This window comes from Lepidochelys olivacea, assembly GCF_965140295.1.
Source record: "Lepidochelys olivacea isolate rLepOli2 genome assembly, chromosome: 6".
NCBI lineage: Eukaryota > Metazoa > Chordata > Testudines > Cheloniidae > Lepidochelys > Lepidochelys olivacea.
Window position 1 is genome coordinate 113,856,750 of NC_140416.1, and position 24,871 is coordinate 113,881,620.

The 24,871-nt window shown below is 42.7% G+C and overlaps 2 protein-coding genes across 4 annotated transcripts in view; both read right to left on the reverse strand.

The window, feature by feature from the left end:
• Nucleotides 1-1,437: 1,437 nt before the first annotated feature.
• AKAP5 (A-kinase anchoring protein 5) lies at nucleotides 1,438-8,722 on the reverse strand. Of its 3 annotated transcripts, none has more exons than XM_084631506.1 (2): nucleotides 8,641-8,722; nucleotides 1,438-5,510 (listed from the first exon to the last, which is right to left on the reverse strand). In XM_084631506.1, the coding sequence occupies exon 2, from the start codon at nucleotides 4,875-4,877 to the stop codon at nucleotides 3,384-3,386; it is 1,494 nt and encodes a 497-aa protein (XP_084487632.1). In that variant the 5' UTR covers nucleotides 4,878-5,510; nucleotides 8,641-8,722; the 3' UTR covers nucleotides 1,438-3,383. The 3 variants fall into 3 exon arrangements, with proteins under 3 accessions (XP_084487632.1, XP_084487634.1, XP_084487633.1); XM_084631508.1 differs by lacking the exon at nucleotides 8,641-8,722 and adding an exon at nucleotides 7,658-8,197; XM_084631507.1 differs by lacking the exon at nucleotides 8,641-8,722 and adding an exon at nucleotides 6,958-7,112.
• A 2,183-nt stretch (nucleotides 8,723-10,905) lies between these two features.
• Nucleotides 10,906-24,871, reverse strand: part of MTHFD1 (methylenetetrahydrofolate dehydrogenase, cyclohydrolase and formyltetrahydrofolate synthetase 1) — a 68,552-nt gene continuing 54,586 nt past the window's right edge. The window contains 5 exon segments of the mRNA XM_084632046.1: nucleotides 10,906-11,324; nucleotides 11,516-11,624; nucleotides 20,806-20,958; nucleotides 21,867-21,974; nucleotides 24,404-24,581. Coding sequence (XP_084488172.1) covers nucleotides 11,535-11,624; nucleotides 20,806-20,958; nucleotides 21,867-21,974; nucleotides 24,404-24,581 — 529 coding nt within the window. The 3' untranslated portion in view covers nucleotides 10,906-11,324; nucleotides 11,516-11,534.

A 24,871-nucleotide genomic window follows, 5' to 3' on the forward strand; every position in this document is an offset into this window, starting at 1 on the left:
ACACAAATTAATCTCATTTGCTACTGTTGTTAGGACTAAAAAAAGTCTGAAAAATATAAGAACAGTGAGCCAAACGCAGGTCTGTGTAATGGGTGCAATTCTACTGACTTCACTGGAGTTGCACCTTCTTACACCAGGACTGAACTTGACCTAGTATGTCTGAAAGCCACACAGCCTAGTGAAATTATTAGTCAAAATGAAGCCACACTAATTATATCTAACACATTAAAAATGGGTCACACTTGCTTTGACGCACAGTAATCAAAGTTAAGCCTTTGCGAAAAGGACACATTTGCTTAGATAGTCTCAAAAGTTCTAGCAATGTCTAGAAAACCTGTTTCTACTCACTGTATGGATGGATGCCTGAGTAGCTAGAAGTATTCAAATCTGGACAGGTGATCTTTATTGTAGATTAATCTTTCAATGTAAAATCACTATTTCCTGCATAGCCACCCAGTCAATCACAATGCAAGAAAACGACAGGTGTATTCATTTGTAAGGATGTGCTTGTGAGTTATGTATCCAGTTATAATGGAAGGAAAAGCTAGCTACTGTGCAAAAGGATGGCCAACACAAACCTCAACATATATCAGTAGTGAACACCTGTAGGCCCAAGGTTGGAGCACAAATGTATTTTTGTCAATCACAAGTTTCATATCATTTTCTTTTAAATATCTACACTGGCCAGTTCCTCAGCTGGTCTACATCAACATGAAAGCCACCTGAAATTGATCTCAACGGAGCTATGCTGACTCCCACCAGCTATCCCACTACGGAGTCAACTTTTATCCATTTCACAGAGCACCTGACATTCTCTTCCACAGCCTACAGACCTTCCAGAATTACACTGAGCTGCAGCTTTCTCTCCCTCCAGCAGTGATCTATCAAGACATCTAGTGCAAGTCCATTAGCTCAAACAAGCCTCTTCCTGCATTTCTGTGTTGTGCCGGAGAACGCTGGTAGAGTTCCAAAGTTGCGTAAAGTGCTGAAGAGTCATTTTTAAATTATGCCACAATATTTGCAGGGAACGGTATAAAGCACTAATTCATTAGTGTTACAGATATTGGATCAGTGATACTCTGATCCAAACTACAGTTAAGCAAATACATTCATAGAAAAGAAAGTTTAAACACTTTTTCACACCTCTTGATTTAAGACTGGCGTTCTACACATACACACAGAAGCATGCCCTGGTGTTCATTGCTCATTTTCAGAGTGTGCCATTGAGTGAGTGCTTTGCCCGGATTCTCTACCTCCAATGTTTAAAATGTGACTGAGCACTAGTTCCTAGGGAAAACTGTAGCCCTTGTATTTTAACACAGGATCCATGTACTGTCCTGGGGAGGAAAAAAAGATTCCCAAAATTGCAAATGGTCAATGCATAATTGCCAAGTGAGGTTGCTCTCTCTGCATCAGCTCAGAAATATGCACAAGAAGGCATGTTTTCAGGAGAATATGGTTGTTTATTTGTCTGCTGCACATAAATTATAGCCCCATGACCCACATTCATTCTTTTACAGATTACAATCAAAAGGCTTCTTTTTAAAGAGCTGGTAATGAACAGGGCAAATGATACACACACACTTACTGTATATATTATACAATATACAGAAAAACTCTCACAACAAAGCATTTGGTATTTTCTGTCAATGACAAACCTGTTTCAGGATTCACCTATGGCAGGTGTTTAAGGGCTTGATCTGAAGTTTTTCTGACTACTTCAATGGGAGCAGGATTGGGCCATTCCAGCTCAAAGCAGCAGTACCCAGCAGTTAAGAACATAAGAACGGCCCTACTGGGTCAGATCAAGGTCCATCTAGTCCAGTATCCTGTCTTCTGACAGTGGCCAGTGCCAGGTGCCCCAGAGGGAATGAATAGAACAGGTATCAAGTGATCCATCCCGTCGCTCATTCCCAGCTTCTGGCAAACAGAGGCTAGGGACACCATTCCTGCCCATCCTGGCTAATAGCCGTTGAGGGACCTATCCTCCATGAATTTATCCAGTTCTTTTTTGAGCAGTTATGGTCTTGGCCTTCACAACATCCTCTGGCAAGGAGCTCCACAGGTTGTTGTGTGAAGAAATATTTCCTTTTATTTGTTTTAAACCTGCTGCCTATTAATTTCATTTGGTGACCCCTAGTTCTCGTGTTATGAGAAGGAGTAAACAACACTTCCCTGTCTACTTTCTCTATACCAGTCATGATTTTATAGTTCAGAATACAATGCCAATGATAGTGTATTCAAATGAAACTGCAAGGAGAAATTAAGTGGCCTAATGCAGTTACACACAGATGGGATGGATTTGTTTGCCCAAGTTCGGAAGAGCTATGAAGCTGGGGGGGAACCCTAAGACTTATTAAAAAAAAATGCTGGCTGCAGTCAAGGGCATTAGCAGTAATTAAACAAAAAATGCTCAAGTTCAAACAGACTGATTGGAGACCACTGCAACTGCGGGAACTATTTTAACCCTGAGGCAATACTGTACCACTAATGCACTAGCAGCTCACTCCTATTTATATTACACACTACATAGTAAAAATGTGCTAAAGCAACGGGCAGGCCTCAGCACTCCGACATTATAAAAACAAAGGAAGGCATCAGAAGAGAGTATCAGTAACTTGCTCACTTAGGCCCAAACCTGCACTACTGATGTAACTGGAAGTTTTACCATGGACTTCAATGGCACCATTTTTTGGCAACGCCATGCCCGTGGGTCAGAGTGCATGACTGCAATGCATCTGAGACGCGCAAGACATTCTGGGCAGTGGAACAGGCTAAATTACATGATGCACTCTATATACCTGCCTCACTTTATACAATAATAGTATTGACATGTCAGTTGAGATTGCAGTATTTTTTAAAAGAGCATCCTGAGACACTGACCCAATCCTGCAAGGTTCTGAACATGCTCAACTTGCACTGAAGTCAATGTGCCCAATCTTGTCGGCATTGAAATCAATGGCAAAACTCCAACTGATTACGCTGAGTACAGGCCCAACATAGTTGAGAGTTCTCAGCAACCCATAATAAATAAAATATAAACAATAGGAAAAAATCTAAAATATATAGTGACATAATAGAGCCCCCAAACTGCGAAAGAGACAAATTGAAATACAGCCACTAAAACAACTTACCTTTTCCACAGCTATCAACAATCACAATGTTTTAAAGCCCAATCTCATGAGCCTGTCAACACTTTGCAGGACTGAGTCCTTATTCTTGGATCCATTTTACATATACACAATGGCCTATCCAGCATGCAGAAATACACTACACACAGACCGCAAATACCTAAGGAGTTAAGACTTTCTAGCCTTTCATCTTGGTGCTAAACAATTTTAAATTGCTGCTGAGTCAGACTATATTTTGGGGCATTCTTGTCATTACAGAACACTGTTATGTTTACTATGGTCCAAAGCCATTTCATTAACCAGCTGTTCTACAGATGACTGAATCGCTGCCTTAACAAGGGAAGCAGCAGTTTCTATCAGAAGCAATTCATACTGTTCTGAAGTTCCGTGTTCCTGATCACTAAGACTATTGGGTGACTGAGCAGGAGAACTGACTTTAGCCTCCCTCCTGGGGCCACTGCCTGCTACTACGGCCTCTTTGCGATTAGAAAGTTTACTGAAATTGAGGTTCCCACTTATTTTTTTATTCACCTTTTGCTTATGTTCACATGAAATTGAGGACAGTTTGCAGTCCTGGTTCGACTCCTCTTCATCAGGCTCATCATCTGCTTCAGTAATTGTAATCACAATGCTCACTCCACTGGCATCCTTGTTTTCTTCTAATTTCAATTGTTCATTTAAACAGCTCTGCACACTTACTGCATCATCTTTAAATGCCGATTGATTGAAACTCATTATTCTCTCTCTCGATTTACAGTCTTCACTAGCATTTATGTTCCTTCCAGACTCTCTACATTCAAGCCCTGTGTCATGGATGTAATTTATTTCTTGTACCTCTGTGGCTTCAGCTACTCTATCTGGCAGGTCCTTAGAAACATTAGCGCTAAGGGTGGTATTGAGATCAACTCCCTGGTTTGCTACAAGTGTATGTTCAGGAGTTTCATGTAGGCTCTTCTGGTGTAGCTCTTCCTGGAGCATTATAGCAACTGCCTCTGAATTTGCTATTTCAGACTGAACGATGCACTGTGTGTGTTGATCAATGTCTGGTCTGGACTCTACCAAAAGTGCATTCTTCCCAGTGGAATTAAGTGAGTTCCTGTCACTTTTTTCAGATGCTTGGCTGAAGGATTGATCCATGCTAGATTTGACTGTTATTGCCAAATTCTCTGGTTCACTGTTAGCTTTATTCAAAATGCCCATCAGTTCATTTGCTTTAACACTGCAATCTGATTCTTCTGTTATTTCAGAATGGCTGGGTTTTTTCTTGCCTCTTGAGAACCGTATACAGGGAATTTTAAGCCCAGAACTAACCTGATTCTTTGGAAAACTTTGCAAGCCAGGATCCTCAGCATTTATCTCCAGTTGCACTTGAGAATCAGAGTGTGTCTGCTTCCTTGAAGATTTTGACCTTCTCTTAGGTGTCACTAGACGTTTTATAGTTGTCCAGGTTCCCCTTGATGACTGAGATTGGTTGGAAACTTCCCCTTCTCCAGGGGCTGCACTGATGGATTGGCTTGTATGTTTCAAGGTTACAGAGTCTTCTTCACAGACACCTTTAATCTCCAATGCCTTCTTACATGGCTTCTTTCTTTTCTTAAAGCAAAACATTGTGAGTTTTTCTGCCTGTTCTTCAGTTGAAGAGCACAGTTTTGCTGCACTAGGATTTTCTGATTGTGCTGTGTTTTCCATTTGAATTTCTTTAGCTGCCTTCTCCATATTTGTGGTCCTGCCTTCTAATTTCTTCATATATTTTTCTTTTCTATTAACCCATCAGATAAATTAATTGCAGGTAAGCTCAGAGTGCAGTTCTTTGAAATTTCATCCAAAAAACATGAAATTACTTTTGTGAACTGACGAGGTGTTATGCAAAGAAATGTTCTGATGGACTTGTTACACTACATTTATATTTCCACTATGATTTTTTTTCTTACCTGTCCTGAGAGAAAGACTGACTGGATAGATTATCACACACTTTACTGCAGTTTATCAAATAGGCTCACTTTCATCTCTGGGATGGCCAACCTGAAACACTACTTGATACGAGGATATTATTTCAGCAACAGTTGGACTTTTTTTAAATGGATGTTAAATCAGATCAAGAATTGACCGTTTTCATTTTATGATGGGCATCAATCAACAACTACTACTTGCTAATATGTTCATTATTTCACATTCTTTGAGCAATTGTATTGAAGTGATATTAAAAAAAAAAAAAAAAGATACACCAAGCGGCCTTATTTTGCCTCCAGTGATAGGGTCAGCTGTTTTTCCTCTTTCCTTCTTTGCATTTCATTTGCTTTCAATTCATATTGCAAGGTTTGCCATTTATGTTGAAAAATATGGCATAGGCTTTCATCTCTCGAATTGCTTCATATGTATCTGCAACAAAACAAACAAATGATGAAAAACGTCATAAAAATGGATATACAATTTGTGTTTATAAGAACTGGGTAATTTTTCAATTTCTAAAATTCCGTGCTCTGTGTCCTGATATACGTGTGTGCGCGCGCTATTCTATGCTCAAATACACCCTTGTAATCAATGGGAGCTGTGTTTCAATATATGAAGGCAAAATGGGGTTTCAAGAGTGCCACTCTAGTTACACAGGAGAACTACCACACGAATCTTGCATATATATGAATTTTTATGTGGGTAGAAAGGGAAGTTTATTTTTATATTTTACTTGTTAGGAAAATGTTTTTCCCATGAGAAACACTTTCCCCTACTGACCCATACACACTCATAATTCCCCCAAGGGAAATTCTGAATTGAGATATCAGATGTTTTTATTCTTAATGCATAAGATGATCATATGCAGCTCCATAAAATATAAAATGGAGGGTTTGAGAGTTATAAAAGAGAAGCTTCCTTCATACAGTTTGGTTTATTTACAGTGTGTGCAAGCGTTCCATGGCAACCCCACTTTCACAGAACACATGTTCATCATAAAATGTATGTAACCCTTCCGAACATTCCTGAATATAAAGATACAAATACACATTATACCACACTGACATACTTCTCAGTGAGTACATGGGATCCTCTCTCCTTGGATAACTCTGGGAAATTCTTTTTTGAAAAATATTTTCTTTTTTGTCCTACTTTTTAAAAAACACTATTGTATGTATGTTTTAAAAAACTAAACTTCTAAATGCAGTAATTTACTTATCTAGTATGCATCCGATGAAGTGAGCTGTAGCTCACGAAAGCTTATGCTCAAATTAATTGGTTAGTCTCTAAGGTGCCACAAGTACTCCTTTTCTTTTTATGAATAAGGACTAACACAGCTGTTACTCTGAAACTTATCTAACATTATTTGCTGTGGCTTAGGGATGCAACAACATATAAAAATACAAGCAAAGCAATGCACCGATATTTTATTTGATTATGAATTCAAGTCACTGACATGCAATCAATTTGTATATGGGCAAAAAATAATGTTTTGCCACAATTATTTGTCAATCTTTGCTTTCCCCTAAACCTTACTCTTGAGACCACATGTGCTATGGAGACTATCTGCAATCCAGAATATGGAATCTGTAAACTGACACAAACACTGATTTTGGAAAGGAGACCCAGACCAGCATTCCTTAATCATCATTAGTTTCCCCCTGTATCGACATTACTGTATTTCTGGCTGGAAAGACAAGGAAATGGATCTGTCTGAAGAAAACAGCCAAGAGAAGATTAGGTGTCTTCTCCAGTCTCATTCTCTTTTTTTATTTTTTAAAGCAGGATGCCCTGGGATCACTTCATGACATTGCTCACATCATTGTGCAATTCTAGATCAAATGACACAGTAAGCATTACATCTCAGTGCTTTCACCTCTTGTACACTCCATGTGCCTGGCAATTTATTTCTTGAATGGCAGAAAAAATGGATGCTGATTATTAGCAATCTTCAGGCTAGTGGAGTCTGAAATTGCACAGAATGAGAATTACAATGTGCTTAGTACCTTACTGAATTGAAGCCTTAATCAATAACCCCTTTTCTGAATAAATCTTTCTCAGTTAATTTTTTTTAAATAGAAAATAAAGGAAATAGAAATGTTCAAATTACAGAAAAAGCCTTAGGATATCCATACCAGCCAACAGACCCAGGCACCCACAATATAAACACCTTTGATTTAATGCAGGTTTCTTTATATGGTCTCCAAATCTCTGGAGGTTTCCTAAGCTATAGTATTTGCAATGGAAATGGAAACATTTCTGATAGTTTGCAAACACACTGTTTCCCAACAAATAGGTTCACCTTACATAAGACTGATGTTATGGCCAAAATTTTCAACAGTGTTGCTAAAAGTTCAGCTCCTTCATCATTATTCAGACAACTAACCAGGTGGGTTGACTTTCAAAGGTGCTGAACACTCCCAGCTCCCATTGTGACTAATAGCTGTTGTGGGTGCTCAGCACCTCTGAAAATCATGTCATTTATTTCAGAATCCTAAATATGGATTTATTTCTCTAACTTTCGGCCCAGTGTTTGAAAACGTTGGCCTTTGTCTTTATGATGCTATGGTACTCACCAAATCTTCAGCCAAAACTTGCATCAACTGTGATGTGTTACCCTGCCATACACAGACAGGGAAAGTCTTTCTAGGGAGCGATTGATAATGAAAAGCCTAGATTCCAGCACACTAATGCAAAAGATCCATTCGTAATAATTCGCTACATAGAGCGAGCAGGAAATGACAGAGATTGAAAACTTTTGCCTGTAAAGAGATCTATCAGCTCCCTTGTGGAAAGGAAGAGAGGCTGCCGCAACACAAGTCACCTGTCTCCTTCGTGTGCCAGCCACCGTAATGAAAAATGAAGCTAGAGGCAAAGAAATAGATGGGAGGGCGGGGGGGAAGAGAAGAAACATTCTCCCTCCGATTTTCCGTGTGAACAGTTCCATCATCCGGAGCCGGGGTCTGAAGCGCAACAGGGCTGGCTCGGCAGCAGAGGAGCTGAGCCCCAGTGAATCCTCTCCGGCTTGCCCCATTTTCAGTCTTCTCCCTTTGTGCCGGTTGCCTTCAGGCTTGGCAGGGGGCTGAGCCGGGAAGCGATGTGCCCCTCGAGGCGCTCTCACCCTCTCCCTCCCCTAGTGGCACACCCCCCACCCTCCCCGGGGTGCTCCAGGGAGGCTCACAACTCCTCCAGACCAAGGGAGGGCTGCAAAGGTCCGAGGAGGGCGGCTGCCCCTCAGCTCCCCGGCGGCCAGCGCTGTCCCCTCCCCGTGCCCAGGACTAGCCAGCTCCCCGGACGCGGAGCACAGAGCGACCCTCTCTGCACAGCGGCAGGCGGCTCCGCGCGGAGCCGGGGGCGCTGCACGAACGCAGCCCAGCGCCGCCCAGCTTTGCTCCCCGCAGCCCCACGGCAAAACCCGCTCCAGCCCCAGGGCCCCGCGCCCGCAGCTCGGGCTGACGCTGCCCCGCTCCGCCCACGTGGCGTGCAAGGGGCACGGTGCCGGGCGGCTCCCTGACCCACGCAGGCCAGCGGACCCGCCCCAGCCCACGCCCGCTCTCACCTGGCGCCCACGGCCCGCCGGAGAGCGGCGCCCGCAGCCCGCTCCGCCCGCTGCTGCTGCTGCTGCTGCCAGTGCCGCCGCGGGGACCCGCCCAGCCGCCGCCGCCGCCGCCGCGCGGGGGCAGGGAGCCCGGCCCGCCCGCCCCGGGGCAGGGGACGCGCCCCGCTCGAGCCACGCCCCCGGCTCCCGCGGGCCAGCGGCCCGGCGGGGAGGCGCAGAGCCGGCGCGCACGGGGGCTGCGGGCAGGGCGTGGCCGCGGCGGGAGAAGCAAAGGGGGCGCTGCGGGCGGACGAGCGCTGCGGCGGCTGCCCGGAGACGCACCGTGCGGCGCCCCCGCCGAGCCCCGCAGCGCCCAGCACCTCCGGCCCGGCAGGCACCTGCCTGTGCAACCTGCCCCCCGCCGGAGGCCGGCTCGCCCCTCGCGCCCAGCCTGGGCTGCACCGCGCCGTGCACAGCCTTGGCAGGACAGCAACACTAGCCCGAAGTTTGTTAGTCTTTAAGGTGCCACAAGGACTCCTGGTTGTTTAGCTTCAGATCCACAGATGCTCTATGGAGAATGAATGCCTCTATGATCTGTCCCGAGATCAATGACACACTCATCAGGTTTGCTTTCAGCCAGTCCTTGGCCAAGAGGGACAAAGCCCGTGTTTAGTTTTTAAAGCAAGGTTGTACAAAAGAAGTGGAAGGGTAGGTGGGGGCTAGGAGAGGAAAGACAAGACAGGCTGAAGGAACAAGATAAAGTTAGTAGAATGGAAGACTGCAAGAGGGAGATGCCATAAGAAGTGCAGCCATGAGATGAAACAAGTATTAAATGTAGCAGCTGACACAAGTTAGTTAGGATCTAGCTCTGTCTATTCTGGCATCCTGGCTCCAGAACTGGCCTGTCCAGGATGCCTTAGATGAAGAAGCTCCTAGGGTGCCTAGCCACATGCACTATTAAATATGGGGAGAAAATCCTTCCTGACCCTATGCAAGTGGTCTGGTTTATGTTCTGAAGATTAGTTGTTCTCCTTGGAATGATATTATATAAAAGAAAATTTAAATGCATCTAGGGATTTTATGACAACTTAAGTTACTCTAACTTCACTCTTGTGACAGCTATGTAATTGTTACATAATTATTCTCCTTGCTAGCTTACTATATATAGTGTATGTGTATTACAGATCAGCTCATGTACTGGTTGGTGCATACACCTACATCAACTTTTCTTCCAGTCAGAGCAATTTTTTAACATATGCTAGGTCCAGATCTAACACAAGCATATGGGCCTTGCAGTTTTATGTGGAAAGAATTATCCAAAAATATTTAGCTGCTTGCATAGGCAAGTTATTTTAGCCAACTGACACAAAGAACTTGTGGTCTCACTTCAGATCTTTTATAGTCAGAGTACATCCAAACCCACTGAATAATTCAGGTAATTTATTTTCCTACAGATGATATGCAGTACCCCAGAAAGGAAACTGGATTAAATTTATACAGTGGTGCACTGCAGGCTCAACAGTATTACTGCAATAATCACTTTTACTTGTCAATACTGGGACTGCTGCCATGTACGATCCCGAAATTCATCATAAAAATAACTTCTATTTCATTAATCTCCATGCATATCTTAAAACCCAGGGAACTCTTGAAGGATTTTAGCAATTTAGTGGTGTTAATTAGAAGTCTGGCAGTAACTACATTTTCACATTATGAAGTGATTTTTTGGCCTATTGTGACAAACCTTGTTACAGACCATTTCATTCAGTGCTAGGGCTGTCTTTTCTCACCAAAAAGGGGATTTCAACAAAAGTTGTTACATCATTTACAAATCTCATCCTTGCTCATCAGCCATCTATTGAAAACCACGTATGGAACAGCTTCCCGTCCCCAGCCACAGCATGGTGATCCAGTCTCCAAAAAGGCAAAAGTCTATATGCTCCACTGCCATTAACAATTTAGTAGGTAACAGAAACACAGATTGCAGGGCTTTCTTAAGACTGGATAGAGTGCAGGTGCCCACAAGAAAAATTCAAAGCAGAAACTAACGGTCAGAAACTTTAGGGTAGGAACAGAAGCAAAGGGATTCTTCCCTACTACCTACTTTTCATTGAATTAGTGTAGTCTGATGGCACATTTTCTCTTTTAATGCTAGCAATAGATTATAGAGTTAAGTGCAATAGGAAGATACAGTGCTCAGACTTTAAGGGATAAGGTGTATCTGTGCTCTAAAACACATTTAAAAACAACCAGTTAAGCCCTGGGTTGTTGTAAACACTGTACCAATTGAGAAACTGCAATTTTATTGTTATATTTTAATAAGTAAAAATCACAGAGCTTGAAAGAGGGTATTAAAAACAAGTTTTGTATTTTGCTCCATCTGCAATTATGAAGGGCAAAAGCAATGACCTCCTGAGGTCCCTTCCAACTCTGATATTCTATGATTCTATGAAGGCAATATCATTGAAAAACATCAGTGTATAAGATTTACAAGTTCTTATGCTCACTGAACTAAAAGTTAGCCTGAAATAAAATTTTTTTAAAATTTATTCAAATTAAAAAAATAAATGCATGCATTTCATTCGTTTCCAAATGCTCCTTTCTCCCAGTCACTTCATGTATTTCATTTTCTCAGCCATATCTTATTTTGTCTTAAATCCGGGGATAACTGAGTTTGCATTACTCATCAAGTAAGCTTCAGGTAGCTAGAAAGAAAAATGAAAACTTAATTACTAATATATATGTATATCTATACATCTAGCATATCAAAGGCAACTTTTAGGAGGAATTACAACCAAATGCCATTGGAAACATATGGCTTCATAGTTAGATGTGAGTAAATCCCTTAACTCAACCCAAAGATTTGCAAGGCTTCTAGCCTAAGTAAGAGACTTACCTTTGGTTAACATTTCTTTTCAGAATAGCCCATTCACCTGTTCTGAGACTGGATCCAAGTCAATATCATAGAAACAGGGCCGAGTAGGAAGTCCTGGCATAGTACTCATCTAGCAGACAGAAGGAAAAGTGTATTAGTGGAGAGAGCCTGGGACTGGGAGTTATGAGGGCTTGGTTCTGTTTCTGGCTCTTCCATTGACTCAAGTGTGACTTTGTACAAATGATTTAGCCCAAGATTTGGCAAAGCACTTAAGCATGTGCTGAAATTTAAGCATGTGCGTAGTTCCACCGATTTCAATGGAACTACTCATATGCTTTAATTAAGCTTTGCTGGACAAGGGAATAACTGTACCATGGTCTCCCTGTTTGTAAGATGGGGTGGGGATCTCAATACCTCACAGAAGCGTTTTGAGGCGTTCATGTATGTCTGCATGTCGAGCTGGATATGTAAATTCTAGCTTGAGGTGACACAGCTGCACTAGCTCTGATGGAGCAAGCGGGCTAAAAAAATAGAGTACAGGCGAGTCTCATCTTACGCTGGGGTTACATTCCGCAGGCAGCGCGTAAAGCAAAAATCGCGTATAGTCAAAATTACATTGAGTGCAATGGCGGGCAGAATCGCCTGCACTACAGGTACAGTATTTAAATGGTTATTTTTCTTTTTTTTGTTTTTGCCGACCGCGCAAAGCTGAATTTGCGCATGTTAAATGCGTGTAAGATGAGACTCGCCTGTACAGCATGATGGTGTGAGGGGCTAGTCACCGTGAGCACATACCTGTCCAAGACGTACTCAGCACGGCTAGCCTCTCTCGCTGCTGTGGCTACATTCTATTTTTAGCACACGAGCTCTGATCACGCTAGCATGGTGATGTCTCCTCAAGCTGGAAGTTACACCTTTAGCTCACAGTGTAGATACACATAATAAACATGTCAGAAGTGCTCTGAGAGCCAAGGATTGAAGGCATTACCTACATGCCCAGTACTGACTTGGAAAAGAGATGGATTTTAAGACAGACGCTGGGCTTGCACTGAGGAGGGGAGGGGCAACTCATTTCCACTGGATGGAACAGCCAGTCACATTAAACTGTATGGAAGTTCTGAGAGCTGTTTTAAGTCAGGACAGTGGTGCACTGGCCAAACAGAGTGCAGAAGCTTGCACTACACCTGCCTATGCAAGCCAATGCCATCGCTTGTTCAGTTGTCAAGCGCCAACATTCACAAATCCATAGAGTTTAAGGCCAGAAGGGGCCATTAGATCATCTAACCTGACAGCTGTAGAACCTCACCCAGTTATCCCTGTTCTGAGCCCAATAACTTGCGTTTGACTAAAGCGTATCATCCAGAAAGGCAGCCTGTCTTGACTTAGAGACCTCAAGAGATGGAGAATCCACCACTCCCTTTGGTAGTGGTTAATAGTCATCACTATTCAAAATCTGTGCCTCCTTTTTAATTTGGCTGCCAAAGACAGACAGACTCAATCATTGGTTCTTATTACACCATACTCTGCTAGGTTAAAGAGCTCTTTCATGGGAATTAAAAACTGAGTACTTGTGCACTGTAATCATGTTACTGCTCAATCTCATTTTTGCTAAACCAAACAGACTTAGCTGTTTAAATCTTTCTCTGTTTGGTGTTTTCTCCAGCCCTCAAGTAATTTTTGTGGCTCTTCTTTACACCGTCTCCAATCTTTTTAAAGAATTATCAGAACTGTACGTACTATTCCAGTATCAGTCACACCAATGCCATATACAGAGGTAAATCACCTCCCGACTTATACTCACTCTTCCTCCTTTTATACATTCAAAGATAGCATTCGGTCGTTTTGCCACAGCACTGCCCTGGGAGTTAACATTGAGTTGTTTGGCCACTACGGCCCATAAATCCTTTCCAGAGAGCCCCTGCTTTCTAGGATACAGCCCTCCATGCTGTAGGTATGGCCTGCATTCCTTGTTCCTCTACGTATTACATTTCACTTGGCTGTATTAAAACATTCTGTTTAAAATGAGCCAAGGTTACCAAGTGATATAGACCACTCTGTATGACTGCCTGTCCTCACCATTATTTACTTTTTTGCCACTATTTGTGTCATCTGCAAATTATCAGCAGTGATTTTATACTTACTTCCAGATCACTGATTCAAATGTTGAACAGTGTTGGACCTAGAACTCATCCCTATGGGAACCCATTAGAAACACCCCCATTTGAGAAGGATTCCTCATTGATGGCTGCTTTTCGAGATTGATCAGTCACCCCATTCTTATTCCATTTAATGTGTGCTTTACTGATATTGCATAGTGTTATTTTTTTAAATCAAAATGTCACGCAGTACTAAGTAAAACACTTTACAAATGTCTAGGTGTATCACATTGATACAGTTGTCTTTGATTGATAAGCTTGTAATCTCAAGTAAACACCTCTTGTAAAGGAAAAACAGAAAATTGTTGAGCATAAAGTTAATCACAGTATTAAAAAATAAATTACACTGTACCCTGAACACAACAGAACTACAAAACCTGTACATCTCCATAGCAAACCATTTTCTCCATCACATGGATCAGCACAGAAAGATAGGAAAGAACGCAGGATACCAGCTGCAATTATTTCTAATCTGTGCTTCCTAATGTCATAGATCTCATTGGCTTTAAATGATACCACACACTTGTCCACGTACATTGTACTTTGCAGGCAGGCTGGATGAAAAGATGGCTCTGAATTAATGGGGTGGGGGCGGGGAGGAGAGAGAGAGAGAGAGAGAGTGAGTGAATGTGTGTGTGTAAGAGAGACATTAATTGCTCTGTTTCTTCCTTGGGAAGAGCATAAAAAAGGGTAAGTGCTGACTTGACACCAGGAGATTTACAAGAAGATTAAACTTTCCTTTCAAACCTGTGTCCTGGTTTAAGAGGATGTTAAAAGGGCAGCTTCTTGTTTAATACAATAAACGAAAACACTAAAAGGATGTTTTAAGAAGGTTACAAGTGTGGCAGGGGAAAACAGTGGGTCCCCGATCCTGCAACTGACTGTACCTACATGAACCCCTCTATTCACCTGGAAGTCAGCAGGGCTTCACATAGGCACAGGCAGGTGCAGCATCAGGGCCTAAAATAATTCACTCCTTGATGCTCTAGAATTCAAGTAAATACTGTAGCTAACTTTCAGCATGACAATTGTTTGCTATCTCCTAAAAAGACCTCTTCTAGAGCAAAAGGTTACTGTATGTCAGATCTCTTTGTCTATTATTCAGCTTCTTCTTCTTCTTCTTCGTCTATTATTCAGCTTCAGTCCCTGGAAAAATCATGGAGCAGGTCCTCAAAGAATCAATCCTGAAGCACTTGCATGAGAGGAAAGTGATCAGGAACAGCCAGCATGGATTCACCAAGGGAAGGTCATGCCTGACTAATCTAATCGCCTTTTATGATGAGATTACTGGTTCTGTGGATGAAGGGAAAGCAGTGGATGTATTGTTTCTTGACTTTAGCAAAGCTTTTGACACGGTCTCCCACAGTATTCTTGTCAGCAAGTTAAAGAAGTATGGGCTGGATAAATGCACTACAAGGTGGGTAGAAAGCTGGCTAGATTGTCGGGCTCAACGGGTAGTGATCAATGGCTCCATATCTAGTTGGCAGCCAGTATCAAGTGGAGTACCCCAAGGGTCGGTCCTGGGGCCAGTTTTGTTCAATATCTTCATAAATGATCTGGAGGATGGTGTGGATTGCACTCTCAGCAAATTTGCGGATGATACTAAACTGGGAGGAGTAGTAGATACGCTGGAGGGGAGGGATAGGATACAGAAAGACCTAGACAAATTGGAGGATTGGGCCAAAAGAAATCTGATGAGGTTCAATAAGGATAAGTGCAGGGTCCTGCACTTAGGACGGAAGAACCCAATGCACAGCTACAGACTAGGGACTGAATGGCTAGGCAGCAGTTCTGCGGAAAAGGACCTAGGGGTGACAGTGGACGAGAAGCTGGATATGAGTCAGCAGTGTGCCCTTGTTGCCAAGAAGGCCAATGGCATTTTGGGCTGTATAAGTAGGGGCATAGCGAGCAGATCGAGGGACGTGATCGTTCCCCTCTATTCGACATTGGTGAGACCTCATCTGGAGTACTGTGTCCAGTTTTGGGCCCCACACTTCAAGAAGGATGTGGATAAATTGGAGAGAGTCCAGAGAAGGGCAACAAAAATGATTAGGGGACTGGAACACATGAGTTATGAGGAGAGGCTGAGGGAGCTGGGATTGTTTAGCCTGCAGAAGAGAAGAATGAGGGGGGATTTGATAGCTGCTTTCAACTACCTGAAAGGGGGTTCCAAAGAGGATGGCTCTAGACTGTTCTCAATGGTAGCAGATGACAGAACGAGGAGTAATGGTCTCAAGTTGCAGTGGGGGAGGTTTAGATTGGATATTAGGAAAAACTTTTTCACTAAGAGGGTGGTGAAACACTGGAATGCGTTACCTAGGGAGGTGGTAGAATCTCCTTCCTTAGAGGTTTTTAAGGTCAGGCTTGACAAAGCCCTGGCTGGGATGATTTAACTGGGAATTGGTCCTGCTTTGAGCAGGGGGTTGGACTAGATGACCTTCTGGGGTCCCTTCCAACCCTGATATTCTATGATACTATGATTCTTACAAAACTAAATTCACCTTCTAAAATGATACACAAAGAATGTTAGGCATCAGCAGTGTCTTACCAAAAAATTTACAAATCCAAGTTTTTTTAAAAAAAGGACACACTAGCCTGATTTTACCACAAAATTCAGCGCCTTTTAAGTCACTTTGCATCGTTACACAGTACATTAAGAGAATGATCATCTCTATGAATGTTAATTATTCATATATTTTTATTGTCATTCTGCTGTTCTCAAAACTAGATGTAAATGACAGTGTGGGGTGTTTTCCTTAATGTAGGCACTGAAAAGCTGAAGAATGCAGAGTGATTATCATTGCTTAGTTACGCATGGAGAGGCACTGAATCCACCCACAGGATTAACAAACAAACAAGCAAGCAAGCAAACAAAAAAAGGCCCAACAATCAAGCACCTATTATATATTACAGGCTAAAAATTTTCAAAAGCACTTAGTAACCTGTTTTCAAAAGTGACCTAGGCACTCAGAAGCCAATGTCTCACTGAAAGTCAATGGGACTTTGGCTCCTAAGTTCCTTAGGTTCTTCTGAAAATTTCACCCATTTCTAAGTACTTATCTGGCCCAGCATATCATCATCTAAGGCAGTGGTTTCCAAACTTTTTACCTCATGACCCCTCCTTACCTCTGTCCATGGCCCCCCCCTCCCCGCAGCCTGCAAGCCGCGGTTAAGAGCTGGGGCCAGGAGAGGGGCCACAGTTGGGGCCGGAGTCACAGCTGGGCTGGGAACCAGAAGCTGAGGCCAGCGCTGCAGCTGGGGGTGGGTCTGTGGCCGGGAGCAGAGCCTGAGCCAGGAGTGGAGTCACGGCCAGGAGCTGGGGTTGGAGCAAAGTTGGGGGCAGAGCAGAGCTAAACAGCCTTCCTGGGGGACTGCACCACACAGTCTGGGGTCCATTAATCTAATGGTATGCCTACACTGCAATTTGACACTTAGGAGCTGTTTAATTGTGGTGTAGACATTTGGGTTCAGGCTGGAACCTGAGCTCTAGGATCCTGCAAGGTGGGAGGGTCCCGAACCTCTGTACCAACCCCTTGAGCCCACATCAGCTGACACAGGCCAGCTCTGGGTTTTTACTGTAGGGTAGAGACACCCTAATGGGCTTAGACAACAGCCTGAACTCTGCATTCCCCAGAGCTGGATCCTGCAATCATGCCCCTCTAAAGTCAAATGGCTTGGTGGATACTTACACAAGACTGATCTGGTTGCAGGGTCAGGGCCATAATCATAAATCTCCTATTAATCCTGATGTTATTGTGTCGATTCGAGTTAATGTCTTGCGCCAAAAAAATACTTTAAACATTTGGAAAGCAAGACTGATTTTGCAGAACTGACACCATGGGAGAACAAACCAGTTCCATTTGGTTTTAATTTCTGAAAACATCCCCCTCTCATACATCTGATCTAAGATGCATACCCCATGGTTCATCTACATTTCAAACTCTCCAAAAGTCATTGGATTAAATTCTGTGTTGTTTGCAATGAATGTAACTAATGATGGGAAAGGGCTCAATTTATCTTTCACTGTATCCAAACACATATGCTCTTTTTAAAGAGGACAGATTATTTAAATGAGACCCGACTAATTCCTTCATCACAGGTAATCTAGAAATATTTACACTGCCATGTTCTTCTTGTTCAATCAATGAACCCAGCATTGAGATTTTGGACAGTTACCACTTGCAGCAAGGAGGGATAACACTCTCTATGCCCTATCCACTCAGAGAAACAACATTTAGTAGGTCCTCTACCAGCGTCTGCCCAAACAGGACTAGATTCCTCCCCTCCAGATTTTCAGGCACTCCTTTATTGCTGATGTTATTTCCTTGGACATGATTGTCTGTAGCTCCCTTTCACTCTGCTTTGATTACACCAGCCATTTAGGGTGGTGATCCCATCACGTTCGTCACTGGATCCTGTTCCCACCCTGGTCATCTCCAGCTGATGATGTCACTTCCCCACTTTTGTGTGGTTTTTATTGCTGTCTTTTTTTTTTTTTTCTTCAAACCAACCAACCAATTTGGAAGCAGTGACTGAACCTAGTTTAATGGATTAGATGCAGCTCAAGTTTGAGAAAACTAAACATAATGCCTGTGGTTTAACTTTGTTCGCATGGCACCAACACTGTTTCCGCATCTGTAAGTCGCGACAAGGCCACTGGAGATCAATAATCTTCAAGATGCTCTAGGAACCAAATTGTTGAGTGTGCCTGAGCCATGAAGAATTCAGTGAATTTTAGTTAACGACTAAGCACGGACGGTCTGAGCAATGGTAACAATATTGCTCTTTCAGGATACTTAAACTCATTTTCCAGGTTTTTTTGTTTGTTTTTTTTCTTGAACTTCAGGGACTGTTTCTAGTTAAATATATATTTTTGTTTTGTTTTTTTTAAAGCATGGATTTAAAAGAAACATTCAGCTGTTTAGGGAGGCAGGCAATTTCTTGCTCGTCATGACTGACTGTTTACTCTTCTACTTGGTGTTAAAAATTAATTTAATTTTTTAAGATTTCCTCAAACACAACAAATCTAGTTACAGTGAATTGATTAAGATTCAACCCCACAGATCTAAAGCACTACTCATCATTTCAACTGTCTTAAAGTCAAGTCTAAGAGCACTAGCGTTACATCTGAAAGGGGGATTCTAGTACTCGAGAATGAGAATAGCACCTAAAATTTGGCAGAGTGCTGGCGGGCACAACCCAAGTCTCCCTCTGCAACTGAAGTAACACACTTTCATCCTGACCTTCCTCACCCTTGCTATTCTGGTCTCCACTAATCAGAGTGAACGGACTCTTGCCAAATTATACTGTGGTTTTACAATGTGGACAAATGTCAGCTAAATCCAAATTCATTTCACTTCTGACCCAGACTACTTGGTCAGTGATATTCCACCCTGACAAATCAACCCAGTGAGCCCATGCACTTTTTTCTTCTTTTAAATTCATATGGTTTTAGGGTTACAGCAAGCAAGCTGCTGTTGGCTACAGGTAAGAACATAGGAATGGCCAGACTGGGTCAGACCAACGATCCAGCTAGCCCAGAATCCTGTCTTATGACAGTGGCCAATGCCAGGTGCTTCAGAGGGAATGACCAGAACAGGCAATCATTGAATGATCCAACCCTCTGTTGTCCAATGATCCATCTCTTGATGTCCGCTCCCAGCTTCTGGCAATACAAGACTCAAGTTTTTAAATTAAAAAACACCAGCAGTTCAAAATTAGGTGAAGATGTTAAAGACTCTTTAGTCCTACCCCATGTATTTTCCTATTTATATCTGATAACTGACTTTACAGTAAGGGGCAGTTGAAATGTGCATCTTCCTATTAAATATATTGCTTCCTTAAATTGGAGAGTTGAAATGCTATTGACTTTCCTGTAGCACTCGGACCTTCCCCTTTCAGTGAAACAGTTATGAACTTTCCCAATTGATTTTTGTCCTTTATTTGGCAAATGGAGCTTGCTTCCTCATTGCCTTATGCTCCCCATTTGGTTTACGTCTTAGTATCAGCAGCAGCAATCAACTGTTTGCGGCAAAGCAGGAGGAGGAGCTTACCTTGAGTCTGATGCATTCAAGTAGTTAAACTAATTCTCTGCAGCTGTACAGACCCTTTAGCTACAGAATTTCAAGGCACTTCACAGTTAGAAACTCCAAGCCACAGAACACCCTTGTGAACTAAGTATTATCCCCATTCTGCAGACAGGGATGCTCAGGGAAGTTAAGTAGCTTGTCCAAGGCCAGTGTTATTCTGGGAGTCTTTGCTGTAATTAACATTCCTTCAATCACACAACAAGGAAAGTAATAAATATCCAATTGCATCACTGACTGTATTGTGCACATTGAGTGCTACTTCTAAACAGACTAAATTACTCTGCAATATTACGGAGAAGGAGTGACTGGTGCAGGTGCTGTGCTGGACAGATTAATTACTCAAAGCCCTTCCAATGTAAGATGGGACAGCTAGCAGGGAATTCTCTGTTCGGACCCTGGGAACTCACTTCCTCTCCAAATCTGCACCCCAGGGTTTGTTAGCCTCACGGCATGTTGCATGGCTCCCCCATTTTGCTCTGGCTCATGAAAAAATTGGCACTGGATAGGGCTAGGTGTGGGACTTGGCTAATTTCACTATAAATTGGTGTCACTGCAATCGATGCAGCAGCATCGATTTAGTGGGTCTGGTGAAGACACTAAGGCACTCTCCCATCAACATAGTGTGGTGTAGACACCGCTGTAAGTCGATCTAAGCTATGTCGACTTCAGTTATGTAACTTACCTAGTGTAAATTAAATTGACTTACAGCGTTGGTGTAGACCAGGCCTCAGGGACCATATGTAAGGTCAGTTAATCTGCCACATTTTATGTTGTTGCTGGATATTGGAATTATCTGGAGGAAATGAGGGGTTTGTTTATTTTAGCATATTTTTAAAAAACTATCAAGGGCATCCAGCGTATTGTACAGGCGCTCCATTAGGAGCACTATATAGACACATTATTAGTACACTGTGTAAATCTACATGGATAACGTGTATGGTATGCAGAGTTCCCTCTCATAGGATACCAGCAAGAACCACTGATTTAAACCACCAACTGGAATGCACACACATTTTTTCCAAAACTTTTTCCTTTATGGAGCTGAGGTTTTAACTATGACACTTACCGTTCCTACCAATGGATACAGGAATCCAGCACCTACACTGGCCCTGATATCTCGGATAGGCAAGATAAAGCCTGTAGGCACACCTTTCTTCTCTGGGTCATGAGACAATGACAGGTGAGTTTTAGCCATGCAGATTGGCAGATTTCCAAATCCCTGGGGAAACAAGAAGGGGCAAGAAAATGGGATATAATTTGTAAAGTGCAAAAGTAAAACTTTCATCTAGGTAATCTGCTTCATTCTGCCATTCTTTGGATTAACAGACCATCTTGTCTCTCAGTAACTGGTTTGCCTACAACCTGCATGTTACTGTCAAATCAGTTCTGTATCACCTTTCCTCTTTTCTCCAGTCACTAAGGAAAAAACAAACGTTGTCATGGCCAGATCCAAACAGAGAAGAGGTTAATGCTTTTATAGGAATCCAGTATATAACTAAGCGTTTTTGTGGGGTTTTGTTTGTTTTAATTAATTTTTGTTTTAACAGCTCAAAATTAAAGTTCTCAGCCCACCTGAAGTCTTTATCAGATCAATATAATTGCAGGATGTGCGGGACCAGCAATTACACAGCTATTATATGAATGGTCTGTAGAATATAAAGGGACATGTAAGAAATATGAAAAGGGAGCAGCCATACAAATAATTTCACAAACAAATGTTCTCCAAAAGAGAAGTCATTCAAAACATGCAAGACACCAAGAAAACACAAACCATCTGCACAGCACTCAGCTTCAAAACCATTTACAGACATTAACTCTCACAGCCTAGCTGCAAGGGATGTAATTATCACCAGTGCCCTATTACAGAAGGGGAAGGAGAGACCAGCTAGGATGGTGACATGACTTAAAACATTGGGTGAGCCAGTGTTTCAATCAGGAGAAGTTCGTAACCAGAACACCACCCTTTTCCCAACAGCTGTGCCGATTCCCTCCAGTCTGTAGGTGCATGGTTTGATTAGCACTGACACTGCCCTTCACATATGGAATTCACATTTTAAAAACTCAACTGTTTAGTGCAAATGTTTTAAAGGGAAAAGACAATGGGCAACAATGACCTGGAGAACTCACCTGCTTAGTGTACACTACAACTTTCTGCTCTGCCTCTGGAGATAGCTCAATGTCCTTTGCCCCATAAATCTGCTGTGCAATAATTCTGATCTTCTCTACAACCGGGAGCTAGAAAAGAGAAACAAGTCAATGATGGCCAGTCTATCAAGGGCTGTGACATCACAGAAGCTCTGCAGTCCTGTACACATCAAGGGACACGCAACCTGCAGCTATTACACCAATTTCTACTTGCAGCTCTACAACAATGTGAGGGTTTTCAAAACAGGTTTCACTCATCACATTACAGCGGTTTCTTTTGACAGTAGGACAAACAAGACTCATGTATTGTCACCAGAAGCAAGAAAATATGCATAAATATTCTTTAAGCTGAGCTTACATGTTAACCATCCAACCTGGTTACAACAGTGAAACACTTAAGAGGAGTGGTGGTGGGAGGGGGGAATGGTAACTTCTGAAAAAGTCCAAAGCAGTTCTAGGTACTCAGGAAAACAAACAGCATGTAAGAGAGAAATTCAGCATCTGTTAAGGTGAACACATTGATTCAAAAATATAACATAACATTTCACTAGGCCCTTAGACAGCTGTCTGCTACAGAGGAAGCCCTGAAGAAGAGCTCTGTGTAAGCTCAAAATCTTGTCTCACACGAATAGAAGTTGGTCCAGTAAAAGATATTACCTCACCCACCTTGTCTCTCTGCTATAGAGGAAGTCAGACATGTTCAAGCCAGAAATGGTGGTTACTGTTAAACACCAGATCTGGAGACACTGACTGAAAGATGTATAAGCCAGGCTCCTGGACCATTTAGGCACTCTCACTGGAGCACTGTGAAACTTTTGCATGAATATCTGGCACTGGCTTTCAATAAAAGAATCAAACTTTGGCGCATCAGTCAAGATTTTCCAGAAGTGAATAGCGATTTTGGTGCCCAACTCCAGACACCTTAAGAGGCATGATTTTCAAGGGGTTGCTACTTGGCATTTTCTGAAAATCAAACCCCTTTACAGTGTGTCCAGCTGGGCACGCCAAAAACTGAGGTCAGTGCAGCACCCACTCACCCACAACAAAATGGCGGGAGGGACATGTACATTAAATATGAAATCATCATCACACCAGTGTTTCTGGGGTGGTCCTCCAGTGTGTGCACAAGCATGCCCTGTGAACCCCTCCATTTTCCTTCCTTCTTTCACTCTGTCCCCCCTGCCCATTACGTATTCGTGGTCCCCTCCTGGCTAGCAGGGGGGCACCACGCTCGAGCGTAATAAACTTGGTGTTTTTTGGGAACTCTGCAGTTGTGGACTTTGTTTATGTGCCTCAGCCTAGATTCGAACTGTGCATGTCCTACCAGGTGTAATTTGTAGCATTTGTGTGCATGTCCTACCAGGTGTAATTCGTAACAATACTGACATCCAGGAAGTTACCCTCCTTTTGGCTGAAGGATGCATGGGTCTCTCTTAGGCTAGTAAGTCATTAATTGCACTACAAAGCATCAAAGGGAAAATGGCAATTGAAGGATTAAAAGCAAGTAGAACATGGAGATGTCCTCCATGTTCTTAGAAGAGATACAGAAAACTCCAGAATGGGGAAGGTGTGGCCGGAAACTGAACTACGAGAGCTCATTACACCTGTAACAATCTTAGAGAGTTACCTGAAACATCCATCAACTCTATTTATAAACTACATTTCCAGTTACTTGCAGTATTTTTAACTTATCACTTAGCTTCCATGTATTTAGAACAGATGATTTTCAATCCTTGTGAGACATTAAATGATTATTTGATTACTCTGTGGACTCAAGACAATAGAGTTTGAATCAAATTCGCCCTTGGATATAAAATAAATTGATCACGTATTTGTTTTGTGGTCAGGCAGGCAGGCAGATTTCAGTGAGCTCCACCCCATGCAAAGCAAGAGGCACATTCTGAAGTTCTAAGAAAGATCACAAGTTGAGCAAAACATCTCTCAGGTCTCTTCATTTCAGTGTATGGCCTGGAAAATGCATCTCAGTTTGAGGAGTAAATACCCTCACTGCCCTGATCCATGGTTGCCTACAGTAGACGTGCTTCACACTCTGAGTGGGAGTTCTGGTAAAGCCTTTCAGTGCAGACAATGAACAAGTTCCAATCAGTCATCCAAAATGCAGGGAAAGAGACTTTACAATTCACTGCCCAGACTCAAAAGATCTAGGATCCAATGGAAGTCTCAGATTTTAGGGTGATCTTCAGTACTTAGAGCAGTGGTTTTCAACCTTTTTACATTTGCACACCCCTAAAAAATTTCAAATGGAGGTGTGGACCCCTTTGGAAATCTTAGGCATAGTACGCAGACCCGTATGGATCCACAAACCACAGGCTGAAAACCACTGACTTAGAGCAAATAGATCTAGGCAACACCAGCAAATGGATACAATGCACTTTCGTGAAGTATCACAGACCACAAAGCATGTCTGTAATTCTAATCCGCAATGTCCTCAAACATTTTTGTTGAAGTGAAATGCAAAGTCACATAAGGTCTCCCCTTTGGTCAATGCATGTTCTCACCTCCACATTGTAGAGAAACTTGAAGTTACTCAGTTCCTGTGAGGCTCTCTGAACGGCCTGAGCCAGAGCAACAGCTCCTTTCCCTCCCTCTGCCCAGTGAGTGCACTTCACAGCATCATACGCCCCAGCTTCTTTTGCTAGTTGAATGACCAGTTGCAGCTCAGCCTCTGTATCAGATCTGTAAAGATGACCAAGTATACACATTTAGTACTCAGATGATTTGTTTGCCTCTTTTAAACATACAGCCTATATCTTTCCCCCCAAAATATCCTAAAATGCTGAACAAAGCAATCCTAGAAGCCAGCAGACCCACCCTAACAGTCAGGAGAGATTTTCATATAGGCCTCCACTATCTTGTGAAAGAAGCCAGTCCACAGCAGTACAGCCAGCTCTCTCCGTAATGGCTGCGGTGTATACAGAAATCTATGACTGACAGAGCAGCATCCTGTATTTTCAGTGGTTTCTGTC